The sequence below is a fragment of the Plectrocnemia conspersa genome, unplaced genomic scaffold, assembly GCF_051122295.1.
Source record: "Plectrocnemia conspersa isolate PC_06_02 unplaced genomic scaffold, ASM5112229v1 ptg000005l, whole genome shotgun sequence".
NCBI lineage: Eukaryota > Metazoa > Arthropoda > Insecta > Trichoptera > Polycentropodidae > Plectrocnemia > Plectrocnemia conspersa.
The window spans coordinates 19,934,402-19,950,028 of NW_028277169.1; the positions used below are offsets into that span (position 1 = coordinate 19,934,402).

General features: G+C 27.5%; 1 protein-coding gene across 2 annotated transcripts in view; it reads left to right on the forward strand.

Annotated features, from left to right (window-relative positions):
* gogo (thrombospondin-1 like protein golden goal) overlaps positions 1–15,627 on the forward strand; it is a 141,434-nt gene that overhangs the window by 64,528 nt on the left and 61,279 nt on the right. For both annotated transcript variants that reach the window (XM_088186235.1, XM_088186234.1), the window contains one exon: positions 13,028–13,165. In XM_088186235.1, coding sequence (XP_088042361.1) covers positions 13,108–13,165 — 58 coding nt within the window. In that variant the 5' untranslated portion in view covers positions 13,028–13,107. The remainder of the gene's footprint in view (positions 1–13,027; positions 13,166–15,627) is intronic.

A 15,627-nucleotide genomic window follows, 5' to 3' on the forward strand; every position in this document is an offset into this window, starting at 1 on the left:
ATATATATAAGGGCAAATAAAAAATATAAACTTTAATACAATACGCAAACGTATTTTAGTTTTAAGGTTATATTAATATATATCCAGAGTTATAGATTGACTGATTAATTAACTAAAATTTAAATAGCGAACCATTCAAAACAGTGTTATATTTTTTATTTCATAATTTAAATAATTATATTCTCAGATACTAATATGTAAATATTCAGTTAGGGCTAACGCGTGACTGTATGTGCTTAAAATGGTCGTGATAAATAATACTGGATCCGTTTTCCCTGTACAAAAAAAAAACTGCTACTAAAATTCATCACGAACTTGTTTCTGTTCGAAACAGTGGTCTACAATTTTTTTGTTGTGAAGGGCTAGATCATATATTATTTTAGACTCGGCGGAACATGAAGCAAAATAAAAGTAAAATTTCTTCCAAATTTTCAAACGAGGCGTAAGTTTAATATATGAGCATTGTTTTCCACTTGTGTTTTAAGTTTAATTTCTTAAAAAGTACCATGATATTTGTTGCAAATAAAAAATCCAAAGCCATTTAGTATTTGATAACAATAACCAAGGACTGGTTTTCTATGTTTCAAAAATTTATAAAAAAATAATAAAACTTTAATACATTGAACTGTTGTATGGTAGAGCAATTTAGGATATTCGGCTTCCATTTCTAATAAAAAAGTGTCACGGAATTGACGACAATTAAGTTCAGGAGAGAGATAAAGTTTATCGCTATATTAACGGGTTCAATAACACATGATTAATTGAGATGTTTCTCACAACGTACCTGCTGTTATATATTATAATACAATTAATAATGTTTTGTACACTTTGATTTTACACAAGTCTCATTTTTTTTCTAATTGTACTTGTTACACGTATATTTCTTTTACCATTTTAGTGGATTTTACTTTGGAATAACTCTATTAAAAAAATATTATCGTCTTTAATTGTTCCATGCAGATTATTTATAAAAGCATACTTTTCATTTACTTCAAACATAGCATTGACTTCTAAAATAATTATTGTGATCCATACCGATAGCTCACTAAAAATAGGTATTTAGTGTTACTATTTTTACCCAATCCTTAATTTAACAAAATATTTGCTATTTCGCAAACCTGGATTCAGAAAAGAATCACTTAGTGAGACGGAAAAAGATTTTTTAAATAATTTATTTTGATATTTAATTGGCTATTGATGTTACACACAATGTGCTCAACCTTTCTGGTAACTTTATTAACTGAAAAATATATAGATTGAAATAAATCTATTTTAACCTATTATTAAAATAAATCTATTTTAACTTTATAATTTACCATCAGTAAATGTTTTTTCTTTTATAATTAATAAATAAGCTTTACGTAAACTGATTTTAGTCATAACTAAATTTTATTTATGGTAACGCTAATGCTTATTGTATTTTTTTAGTACAGACACAATAAAAATATTGCTTCGTCATCAAATTCGATAACAAAATAACTCACATTTTATTTTGGTTTAAAATCACGACATTTGAAGTATACTAGACTTTTTTTGGCTTAGACAGTGACATGATGAATTTCTACAGGATTTGAAATGAGAACGTATTGTCACAAAAAGCGTTATACGGAGCAGTTAAGACGCTGTCGAATTATAACTGCGTAACGTCACATAGGAATGCAAATCAATAGGATCACAACATACGGTTATAACTCCTTAACTCTATGGTTAGCCGATCCGTTATAGCGCTTACTTTGAAATTGCCTCGCAAACCGTAGTTTGCTGACCCCTACTGATAAGTAAAGTAAAAAGGCATCCATTGTCACTGATGAACTCATACAAAAAAATATTTATTTACTTATTAATTTACGTTTTTTAATTAAATATTAAAATTTTGGCATTTTAATAGACACCAGCATTTAAAAAATATTTTTTATGCCATCCTGTATATGTGCTCATATTTTTTGGCTGGTCATGTCTATTTTCGAGAACAGATCCCACTTTGATGGATTATGATCGTCTAATCGTCCAAAAACAACCCTGTCAGACCCTGAATTCGACCCCTGACTTGGACCAGCAGCTGTCCCACGGACCCTGTAATAGCCCACGACGCGTTCAGAATAATTACTTAGAATCTGTTCCTTGTTTGAGATCACAGCCACTCTTTGAATACGCAACGGTATCAATAAAGATGTTTATTTTCAGTCAATTATATAAACATCTTTTTTTTAATACGTATAGTTCATTTTAATTCATTGGAATTCAGTAATCTGCTTTGTTTACTTTCTAATGCATATTTATCTAACAATAAAAAATACACACAAAATGGTTTATTACGGAATAATTAAATATTTATTAAATGCTTTATTTTAAAGGTGTATCAAAATAAATATTTTTGTAAAGAAAATATCATTGATATTCTAGCAAGAAATACATTGGTTTATTTCAGCAAAAAATACATCGGTCGCCTTTAATTTCATATAAAATATATGATACGTATTATAAATAAGAACACAAGACAAAGGATCGCGTGATTCAGAGTCATTTATAGTGTCTTTAAATATAAATCTATTTGGGTCCGCTTTCGTGTATTGGATTTGTAGCTTCGACATTTAATACTCGGACTTTGTCATTCCACATATTTATTTATTTGGAAAGAACCGGGGAAATGTTTCGCTTCTGTAATTGTGACAAATGACCAACGCCTCCGGGGGTTAACTTGTATTACTTGAGGCATTTTCTTTCTCGAGGAAAAAAAGTTTTTCCTTCAAACCATAAAATGCAACATTGTCTGGAAGCTCATATAATCCATATAAACATAAATTAAGTCAGTCTATTAAAGTTTATTATTTCAATCATTTATTACATGATTAATTATATTTTATTGAATCACTAAAAACAGCATCATGTGACTTAATCAATCATCAGCTTTTCCTCCTTTATTGTGTAAATATTTACGCCCCGACATTCGTGTACCCTTTTTTGTAAAAACCGCCATTGATTAATGAAACGTAGGTGTGAGGCAAAAGCGAAACTGTCGACGAGCAGGCAGAACTAATTTTGTGCAAAATTTACAACCTCTCCGGTATAGACCGAGCTCTGAAATAAGACCGACATAGGTCATACGATACTTCCTATTTCCCATAGTTTTGTTTGATACATAAATATGGTAAACATAATTAGACTTAATGATGAATAATTATATTAAAATAGCATCGTATGATATTTACTCGGCAAAGGTAAAATGTCCAATAAAGCGTAATTAATTCACAGGATCAACTAATTAAAGTAATATAATACGGTAACGCAGTCGGTTATAAGCAATATTAATTGTAAATTAAGAGTAAATTAATTGCTTTAGGGTCCAAAAATGCAAATGTTTCCAAACAAAGTGCGAATTTAATATATATCAAGTAAACACACGGTCTATAAATAAGCTTAATTAAAGACTTGGTTGCTTGGCACTTTGGAAAATTAAGGCTGTAAGATGCATATAATTAAAGGGTGATTCAAAACTCAGATTATATACAGATATAACTTACGAATATAAACACTTTTGAAACATATTTAATGTGATTGAACTACACGTACACATAACGTCGTATGAACAGATTCATTGTAGTGTAAAATCAGAGCACCTTTTTGGAATTTCTTCTTTTAACCTTTTCTTCTATAGTTATATTTAATTGGCATACAATAAACAGGTAGTGCTTTCATATTATGATATCGTCCTTTTCTTTATAATCGATAAGCAGGATTCTTTTAAAATTCCAGAATAATATACATATCTAGAATTAAATCAGATGTTTATTTTTTTTAGCACTGCATCGGCTTTATTTTGATACAAAATATTTTTTTTTTCTTTTTGGGCGTTCCCACCCGCTTCCAAGGAAATAAAAAAAAATAATAATAAATAGTTAAATAACAAAAAATGAAACACACTATTGAATAAATAATATTAAAAATAAGTAATAAATTTTCGCCAATTGTATAATAGTAAGATTGTGTTTTTTTATTCCTTTTAAGATTATATTGTACAAAAACGAAGTTTTTAACAATATCTTCTTAATTAACTCACCTAGCTTCTCGTTAAATATTTATTTCTTGTAGTAAGTATAAATGTGTAAATCTCTATATCCTATCAAATGCTTCAGATACTTCTCATTTAACTCTCAATATTTTTCATAAAATTATTGTAAAATATTTTTTGCAATGTTTATTTATTTTGCACTCTTAAATTTATTGGTATTATTTTCTATAAAAATTATTTACTTTAAATAAAATTTAAAAAATATCATTCAAGTATAATTTTTTTATATACTATTTATTCAGTTATCTTTGGTAACTCAAAACAGTCAAAAATTGACCACCGTACATGTACGGCGATACCGCTCAACTTGATTAAGTGATAAGTACGTATACTTCATAATAAATACTAGCTTTTATAAAAATATGGAAACTTTCTTAATATAAATCTAACATTACTCCATTTTAATCGTTCAATAAAAGTTTTTAATTATTTAATCAAAACTTATACAAAACCATTGACTGCTCTTTACTGCACTTTATTAAGTATATTTTTAACATACTTGGAATAATATTTTTTTACTTCTTTTTTAATTTATTTTTATATACCAGATATTAACTTAATCAGTTTTAATTCTGAAACCTTGAAGTATTTTTTTATTGTAGATATAAGTTTAATAGTAGTGATTAGTTTTGATCATTTTTAGAAATTATTTTACTTACTAAGAAATGTAATTTTGTGTTTTTTAACGTTTCTTACAAATTCAATTTTGAACAGTTCATTGATTGTGTTGTAACCAAAATTAAATTGAAAAATTCAATATATAATTATATATTATTAAGTTTATCAAAAATGTTGTGTTTTGTTTAGTAGTAATTTATTTTTTATTGCTTTTTAAACTTTATTTAAGTATTTTTTAACTTAATCTACACATTTTAATTTTTATTAATTTACTAAATTCAATACTTTGATCGGAAAATTTCTATATTGTAATTATGTTATTAAGATCATTCTTGTTTATATATAAAAGTTTGCTACAAGATTATAATTACATTCAATAAAATTAAGTATAAATTGCTTGTTTATAATAATCATTTTAAAGTCATATAAAAAACATAGGATTTAGATCATTCCGAATTTTATTAACCGTTTATATGCCACGGACCCCGTACAAAGCTCTATTAAGTCACGACTGTATTGGCATGAGCTTCTTACGAACCTCTCGCAAAAATTTGCATAATTATTAAATAAAAAATAAAAAAATAATTAATTTATATATAATATATAATAATAAATAAAATTATTATCAGACCTTTATAGAGCCATCTATGGAAAAAAGTTTAAAATTATAACTACTCTATAACATTTATAAAATGAACTAAATTAAATGATATATTTCCAACGTCATAAGAAATTATGCCTTTGTATTTTTAATAACAATGGCTGGCATTAATCTTGTATATTACACCAAGGTACTTGGGCACATAAAGGGTTAATACGTTTTGAAAACATTTTTTTTAGCTAAATGCAGTATTTTTAACTGATAAATATGGCAATGTTATTATGTTTTACTTTAAACCAAAAAAATATGATTTTACTATTTTTAGTCTTGATTTATGACTTTTGACTCATTTATCTCTTATATATATTAGTTTTATTAAGTTTAAACCGTATTTTTACTTAAAAAAATAAAATTCTGTTTTAATATTAAAGTGGCAATTTATTTTACTATCTATATTATTCTTTGAAAAAAAATTACTAAATGTAATTATATCCCTAATTTATTAAAATCTTATTTTTTCTCTATTTTTTTTATATAAATATACATTTTTTTCACTATACACTGTATATTTCGACTATTAATAATTACTAAAACTAATAATTTCCATTGCCAGTGAAATATTTCATAAAATACTCGATATATACTTACGTATATAACTGAAGAAATTACAATATAAATAAAAACACATCATAATTATGATGTTTGAAGAAATTATAAATAAAAAAACATCATAATTAGACAACAGTATTTTTTTTAATTTTCATAGGCTTAAAAAAGGTCTATACTATTTGTAAATAAATGACATGATCCAATAAAAAAAGGGTTTAAAAAAAAAATTTCTTTCGTGATGGTGTTAGTGATTTTTCTTTACTTATTAATAACTTAGTTCTGATGGCAAATTGATAAGTATATAAATGAGATCATTCTTGAAATATATCTATGTTAAGCAAGAGTCATTTCCATGTTATTTTACAACCCTTCATATATGATAACATTCTTTCAAAAATAGGGTTTCTATAATTCTAAAATTAACATTGAATAATGATGTTTATTTAAAACCCGCTAAATTATTATTTATAAACGTATTATTGCGAGTGTATATACTTAACGAGTTGAGTAACGTATAACGTAGTTAGCAAAAAACTTGCTAATTGTTTTCCGTTAGTTTTGCTATGCAGTTCGAAAATGTAAAGAATATTAAAGCAGCAAAAAACCAGTAATACGCTTCGTACAATTTTATTATTTATTTTGTACAATAGTTTAACGTACATATTTACAAATTAAATATTTATCCTACTTGTTTATACCAAACAAGAGGGTATTTAAAGTCTTCGCGTTATGGGTGGCAGTTTTCTTCTAGCATTTACTCAAAAAGGCATTCTAGTTTCAATGACGAATTGATTGGAACTCGATCGATTAATTGGATTGTTTCTACAAATTGTGTTTGCACATTAATCATGTATTTATATGGGGCCGAACAAAAGTACCCTTAGACGTATCCTGTACAATTTATGAAAGATCGTGCGAAACCAAAAGCCCAATTGAATCCTTTGTGGGGTCTTTCCCGGTTTACAATTCTCTTTGAAGACCCGCCTACCGTTTGACCGTTCCCAATTTTACGCTGTCACAGATTTTCGGCCCTTGGACCAAAAGGAGTCTCCTCGAGGGGAAACAAATTAGTGCTGGGATTTGCGAACTGTCGTATCGGGCAACCCCGAACTCGGGTAAACTAATCCGTTTTTACCTTAATACTATTTGTCTGGAAAGAAGTTGTTGAGTAACGGAAGTCGATACGTGGAAAATATTTGCTCTCAGTGTTTATTTTTCGGATGAGCGATTGCTCGTTCTATTTTACCTTGTTGTTCTTCTTAAGAAACATTGCTCCATAAATTACTATTCATGAAAAATACGAAAATTATACTAGCACTAACGTCGTACATAAGTCTAAACTTACATATACATACATATATAACAAGTCGTAAAACTAAAAAGCCAATCTAATATTAAAGGTATTCAATTCAAATTATTCTAATGTGTTACGTATGCAAATAATTAGCTATTTATATAAAAAAATTGTATTAAATATACATTTTTTATTATAAATTATTCCAAACATTTTTTTCCGTCTTGTGTTAGTGTATAATATAACTATTACCGACTTTTGCGCAAACTGACTTTATAATTGATCAATTAAAAAGTTGTCTCACCTGTCCAATCGTTCGCCGAAGAAAGTTTTCCCTTTATCTTCAATAGGAACTCAGTTTTAGGACACTCTTGCTAATAACGTTAATCTATTTTAATGATGTGAACTTTTACTAGTGTGAAGTTTCACAAATTTAGATATGGTCCCGAAAAACAAAGCTTTTCGCACGTCTTTCCCTTTCTTCTTTCTATTCAAGAACAGGACTCGGCCATAAAAACGGCGTTCAGCTTCGCTTTCGTGGAAAACCATAAAAAGGTTACTGACCGTCACGTCTGCCCTCCGATGCTATGGGTTTTCTCGCTTGGATACCTACCCTTGAGGTGAAGTACGTATTCAGACGCAATATTGTAAATATTTAATAAGAGCACATGTGTTTTATGATATTGTATCGCGAATTCATATTTATTGTTTAAATTGGTGCCTATTGAAGAGCTTATAATAAATAAGAAAGACACTAAGCTGCATAGGCCATTTTAAATGTATAATAATACATCTAATATTTAATATTATTAATTATAAATAAAATGCAAAAAAGGTATCAAATATTCTTGCAATAGTACTACGTCTACAAATCGTATCAAAGATCGAGTTAATAGAGTACAAGGAAAGCGGTTGATTTCCTTAGTCTTTTAAGGGTATTCTCGGTCCATTCAACGTAGCTCTGCCTTGTGCAAATTAAGTTTGTTCTTAACATGAAAAAGAGGTGGTAGTTTTATAGTTACATAAACCCTTGAGAATTAGACATGGTCGAACATCCCTTTCAGTTTTCGGCCTACCGACCAATTTTGATAATTCAGGGTAAAACCAGACTCTTTGTTATAATCTAAAACATATAATATTAGACTGTAACATTGCATAGAGGTAGATTCAAAATCAGTAATTTTGCTAACTACTACAGTGGATATTTGCATCGTTTTGTTCATCTTTGTTCATCAAGTTTACTGTCTGTTTAGACAAAAAATTTGTTTCATTTTAGATCTGAATTGTGTCGCAACAATTATGGTTCGTCCCTAAGGGTTTAAATATTTGCACTTTAACAGTGAGACTCTTTGCTATTATTATTCTTAACGGTAGATCATAAATTGGTAAAAATTGACAACATTGTCATTCTATAGAATTTGTATTCAGGGGATGCTGTGTTTGTACATGTAACGTTCACAAATGCTTACTTTTTAATAAACGATATTATTTATCATCACAACAAAAAAACTAAATTATTAGTTTAATGTGATATTTTTAGTCAATGTGTCTAAAAGGTTTTTTATTTGTTCTTCAAATTTAATTCCTTACTATTTGCTATTATTTAATACACATATTATTAGATTGTATAATTATGTAACGGTAAAATAAAATTCATTAAAATTAACAACGTCGTCATTCTATAGAATTTGTGATCCGGGGATACGACGTTTGATTCTCTTGAGCGGAGGTATGCACCGACCATCATTTTTGTTCAAGATACATTAACGATTTTAAGTGTATGCAAGTGTTTTAAAACTTTTATGATAAGGATACTTTTTAATGCAAATTTGTTTATTTACGCAGACGAGAAAAAAATCGTTTCTTATGAGATCAAAAATATATATATTAATTAGTTTTATGAGACTCTTCTCGCTTTTCGTTCATGATTTATTTTGACGTAGCGATTAAGGTTTTTTTGCTTCTTGACAACTTATTTTTATTTAGCTTTTAAAAATGCTTTCATGTTTTTTACTATCGAGTAAAAATAGACGAACCATTTTATTTTTAAACATATATTTTATATTTGTATAAGTCATTAACGTAACGTATTTATTCTTTAAATAAATTAAGATAATATCTAATCTTTAAGGTTTTTCTATGCATATATTTTTCATTTCTTTCGGCTTCTTTCGTAGAAGAAAATTGTCTAGTAATAAAACATAACTTGCATTATTAGATTAAAAAAATACTGTGTAATATTTTTTTTATATAAAAACGTTATAGGCGTTACACAAACGTGTAATATTCTCTTTTATAATACAGTTTAAAATAATCGTTTCTTATTTTATTGTTAATTTTTTGTTCTAATATAACAAGAATTAGCCTAATGCGTTATAACATAAGTACAATCAACTCATACTAAGTAGTGAGGCATCATAATCAAAATCTGTACATTTATTTTTAATAGGCTATTATTACAGCTTACAATTAATAGATAACACAATTCACGAACAAGATAGATTTTATTTTTAATAATTTATTACGATATTCACCTGTAAGATCAATAAAACATAAAAAAAACTTAGCTGTAGTGATCAAACAAAATTAACTCAACCACCGTATTCTTCAGACATTGCTCCTTATCGAAAATTAGCTATTTAGCTAAATAAACAATTAAAATAAAATAAATGTAATATGGATTCTATATAGATCTCTGTAACAGTTTTTAGATTAAGAAAAATATTTTACAAAAAATATAATAAAGAATATATTGCATTAAAAAATAATCAGATATAAAAAAAAATATTTATACGTGGAGAATAATTGTTGTAGAAAAGATGAAGAATATATAATTTAGTAAAAATATTACACGTTTTAATTTATAATTTATTTAACCCGCAGCTTATGGAAAAATTTGATATATACATTTATGGTATATTTTCAGTAAATATTACACATCAATACAGTTTTTATATTTTTATAAGTATTTTTACAATATACAAATACAAAATTAGCAATTTATTTATTTACTAATATTTTTGAAAGCCACCGATTTAAGGTGGAGCTCATTTTTAGTTAAATAAATATTTTCAACCGAGAAAATCTGTTTATTTTAAATTGACGTAAGTTAAGTCAGGGAATCCTTTAAATGCTATAAATTTTCTATCCTTTGCCAGTCGTTTATAATATTAAACATTAAGCTGTTTGGTTAGAACCCAATAATAATCTCGATACTAACTTTTAATATTTAATTTTATAAGCTTTGTTTTAGGTTTTTGACTGCTCTCAAAAAGTCTGTTCAACATGTACTTGGCTATGTTACAAATCTGTTTGTGCAATCAGCTTTAAAATTCTATATTACGATTAAATTATATTATTAATGTACTTGAAATATTTTAGATATTTAATGAATTCTATGTATATATTTTATTTTATTATAATATAATAAAATGTTCAAGAAATAACAAAATTTCTTAAAAAAAATAATAAAAAATAATCCCTCTTTGATAAATTATCAAAAACAAGGACTTTTTTGTCATTTAACGCGGTGGAACGGCGTTCCGGTACCATTTTTATGTTTAAAAAGCATTGACAGTTGACGTAACATTTCATTTCTTAATTTTACGTAAATATTACTGGGAAATCGCTAGTTAATCTAATAGTTAAATCGCAGATTTTATTGCTTTTGACGTGAAATTTTGACTTCTGAGAAGTAATAATTATTGTTGCACTCTCCTATTGACCAAAATTCGATTTAAATACACTAATCTATACTTTCATATCAATACATTCTGAAATAAATAAATCTCGCATATAAATTTTATTTATTTTTTTATGCGCTACGTGGCATAAGAAAAGCTGCTTTAAAATTAATTTAAATGACATTGAATATAATTTTCTTTAATAAAATGCTTGACAAGAAGTGAGTTCCGGCACCTCTTGTGTTTAAAAAATTCCTTTCAAAAACTATTACTTGACCCTATCATTTCCATTCTGCTTGTTTCATTCCAATTCACCATCCATAATTTGGTTGGACCAACTTTTCTCCACCCATTGATCTTGTCTAACAAGTTTTCTAGTCTGCTTTGTCATCTTATATTCATTGCATGTTACAGGACCAATTAAATCGTATAATTTGAATGTCTTAAATCATTAATGCTATAAAGTTCGTGCTTGAATCACGTTATCCAAGCTTTGCCTTTGTTCACTGACACAAAATATATTTTTAATGCTAATAGTGTGCCCTTATGATCTTAACCCAGTCTGATTCAGGTCCATATGATAATTCTGATCAAGTTTCTAAATTTTATAAATCGTATCTTTCTGTCATCACAACCTCACATTTTTTTTTTAATAAATAAATTTCTACATATTAAAAAAAAATTGTATATTTTGTATATTCTAAAGCTAGACTTTACCTGAATAATGCTCACCTTGCGTGTCGGAAACTCTATTGACCGCCCTCCTCCAATTAAGGTAGTGCACCTCACCTGTAGTATACAATTTTTATTTTTATGGCCACGTAAGCCTGCGTGGCCTCACACTGGTTCTGAATCTGCTGCACAGGCTCGACGCTAATTCTGTGTATATAACAATGTACGAGTCACAGTTTGAGAAGCTTCGATCGATGCGAGCTAAATGCACCTAGGGGCGTATCAATACCCATTTGAGCCCAGGTAATGACAATTTATTGTTTAATTTCAATACTCGGTAGGCAGGTTGAATGTGCATCGACCGATGTTCAACAATGCTGCGTGTTGATGTAAATATTTATGATCAGTTATTAACATGATAAAATATTGTGATATTATAGAAATTTATTAGGTACGTAAAGACTGTAACTAAATTTCATTATCTTGATAACAGCGACACCTATAATAATAGTCCATAAATTATTGTATATTTTAGAAGCAAATGAAATATAATAGTGTTTATTCACAAAATTACAAAGCAAATCCTATTGTATAATCTGAATGTAATTAATATACATATACATCGGATAAATACTAAATAACAATATTGTCTGACTACAAAAGTCATATATGCTTTGGCGAATATCTTATCAGTCTTTAAAACAGATTTCAAGTTACTAGATAATTTTAAATATAAAGCTGGTTCTTGTGAATAATAATGTATTAATATAAAAGTAAATTTTTATTAAATTATTCTCGGAACAGAAAAATTGGCCACTGTTTTTTTAAATTTCTAGATCCTTTCTATCTAGTAACTCTCGGACAATATAATTATTTATTGAATGTGTTTCTTGGTAATCAGACAATTTAAGTTTTCATAAGTCATAGTAAGTTACGACATCCTATATAAGCTTTTCTTTCATTTGGGAATTTTTTATTTAACACCTCAAAAGCTTTTGTCGTTTAATTTTACTGTGTTCAGTGTGAGAAAATAGCGTACATTATTCCTTCCTAATAAAAATATTCTGCGCCCGTACGCGACGAGAAAGAAACTTTTTTATTAATACTAAACTCAGGTGGAGCTCGCAAACTTGTTTTCCGTCTTACATAAAACGCTAATTTTTCTTCGTGTTCTATAAATGATATTCAGTAAAAGTTTTTAACTAATTTCACGTACATATGCTTATGTTTTTTTTATTATTCAGGATCATCATTAAGATGTCTTTATTAAATAATATATATAACATTTTACCAAAAAATATGATTAAATTAATTTATTTATTTTTGATTAGTTCGATGCTAATATGAAATATTTACTCGTGATAATTTACTGATTCGATGACGGTTTTTGTTCCATGTTTTATATGCTATTTATGTTTAATAAATAAATGCACTATCCGAATTTTGTTTAACAATGTAGTTAATTTTTATGTTTGTTTTAGGAACAATGGGCAATGTGCATACACCTGGGGAAAGTTAATCGAGATGACTAGGGGTGCGCCATGCGCTTGGACCCCAGGCCATGCACCCACCGCCTGTCTGCTTACAGCTCCTGCTCTACACGACGATCATATCAGCAGGTATGTGATACTATTCTACTCTAAGACACGTCAATAACCATAACAAGTCATAATACTAACAAAGCTGCTCGAACTTTGAAGCATAACCCACGAGCAAAGCATGAAATCTTATGATGGAACGAACAAAAGCAAACCAGTTAATTTATATTATACTATAAAATATTGAAGGTATTAAACGTAAATATTTTTTATTTATAAAATTTGTTGAAAGTGCTTTATTTTATCATATTATTTTTTTTATCTTGATATTGCTTCCTTCAAAGTTGTCCTCATCAGAAAAAATACACTTTTAGTCCTCATCAGAAAAAATAGTCTTTATCTCATTCAGCATTTAAATTAAATAAAAGCTATATCTATAGATCGTTGTGGCATCACGACGGTGTCGTTCTTGTCCAAAAAAATTTAGATAGTATGAGCTTGGGCGTTTTTGTGGTACAAAATCCATGAGTTGTATGCTTAGGATTTAACTCGTTTAATTTTGACTGTCTTACGAAAACAATGTTAAATTGCAAAGTACTATTTCATATTGATCATACGATCTTATTGTAAGATTTTGTAGTTGTACATATATGCCGTTTTAATCAATATATAATAGTAAGGAGTAACTGTCATATTCAATTTAGCTTGATGTGATTTTTTTATTATTTATTTTTTGGGGTGTTTCTATTTAGACGATACGGTCTTTGCTTTTATTACCTAACTAATAATTAGCTTATCCTAAATATTTTTGATTACTGAAAAACGAGAAATTTAAGGTGAAAATTCCCAGAAATTAAAAAAACACTTAAAGGAAAAATTGTAAAAATTTTGATAAAAGTAAAATAAAAATGTTTTCAAAAAATTTATTTTGATTTTAAATCTACTTAAAACATACATTAAATCATACAATTTAAAATTAAAAAAGTCGCTTAGAGATGATCTTTTTTTGAACAAATATTTGATGATTTCGTTTTCAATGGAAGCGGGCTTTACAATTAATAAAGCACTCAACAACTTTTGTAGAGTGTTTATTGTTTTCCGTACTTTTATATATTTTTAATTCGTTTTGTAGATTTTTGTCGGAATATCTGACGTTTTGCTTTTTATTTTTTGTTTTAAAATGTTGCATTGATGGCATCAGTCAATCTATCGTTTAAATCACGACATGCCCATTATTTTTTTCGCATGAATATTTATGTGAAGTTTCCTTTACAATTCGATCGCATTGTATGTGTCTGTCGAATAACTAACGAAAAATCTCATTTGCATAACAAATAATTGCATACTTAGACGATAAAGGCAAATCTTCTGTAAAAGCAGATCCAGTGTTTAGAGAAAAATTGTGTTAGACACAAGATCTTGGTTTCTTTGTTCGTAAACTTTCTAAATGACATTAAATTCACAATATAATTAGAGCAATACAATCCGCTGCTCTTCTAAATATGACCAAATATTTCTATGCAACATTTTTGTATGCTCAGTTTCATCACCACATAGATTAATTAAATATAATCTTTAATCAAAGTCGGTAAGACCGAAGCTTATAACAAAAAATAGCTATGTTTGAAAAAATACAGGATTTGCTGTTGTTTATTTTTAAATAATGGTTAAAAATATTTTTTTTTTCTGATCTTTAGAAATATGAAAATTACTCCTATACATAAAAATGGCGACAAAAAGTACCAGCTAAAGTATTCAAAATGATATTTTTTAAATATGTTTCAAACAATATTGATTGATCAACAGTGTTGAGATCAGTAGTAAAATATTTTCTGTCTCATTAATTGAGAAACTTGCCATCTCTTTCTTAATTATTAACAATATTAAAATAGATAGCTCTCGAACTGACTGTTAACGCAAATGTGGTATAGTTTTATTATTCCTAGTTGATTTTGGTAAATCATAAAATGTTTTAAATGCAATATATATTTTAAGGAATTTGTCAAAAAATCACAGAAAATGCTTGAGGGATGTGTAAATCATTGGCAGATTTAATTTCATAATTATGTAGCTCTTTTGTAAATTTAATATTTAGTATTTATAATCGATATTTTGGTTACCATAATTAAAATAGTTATAGGCAAAGTTTTAAAACTTTCATTAAATTAGGTTTGGGTTTAAACAGCAAATAGACGTTTCGCAACTGTCAAATTGAGCTTCATAGACATTTAGAGCAGCATAAAGCGCCTATCAGTTAAATTATATTTTCGCTAGTAGAAATATATAGCTACTGGTAAAAATATATTTGGACTTTACTAGTGAAATTAAATTTAAAAAAATATTTTCGGGATCGATTCGAGGCTGTTTTTTCTGGATTTATATTTAGGAAGTACCATATGAAACTGACTGTAATATTAATTATTTTTCTGCATTAAATCCAGTTGTCAAATTACCGATAGTACAATCTATAAAAACATTAAATTTATATAACTCAGCTTGTGCTGTTGTTGATATTTAGTTATATTTTTGCTTCTTCCTTAGAT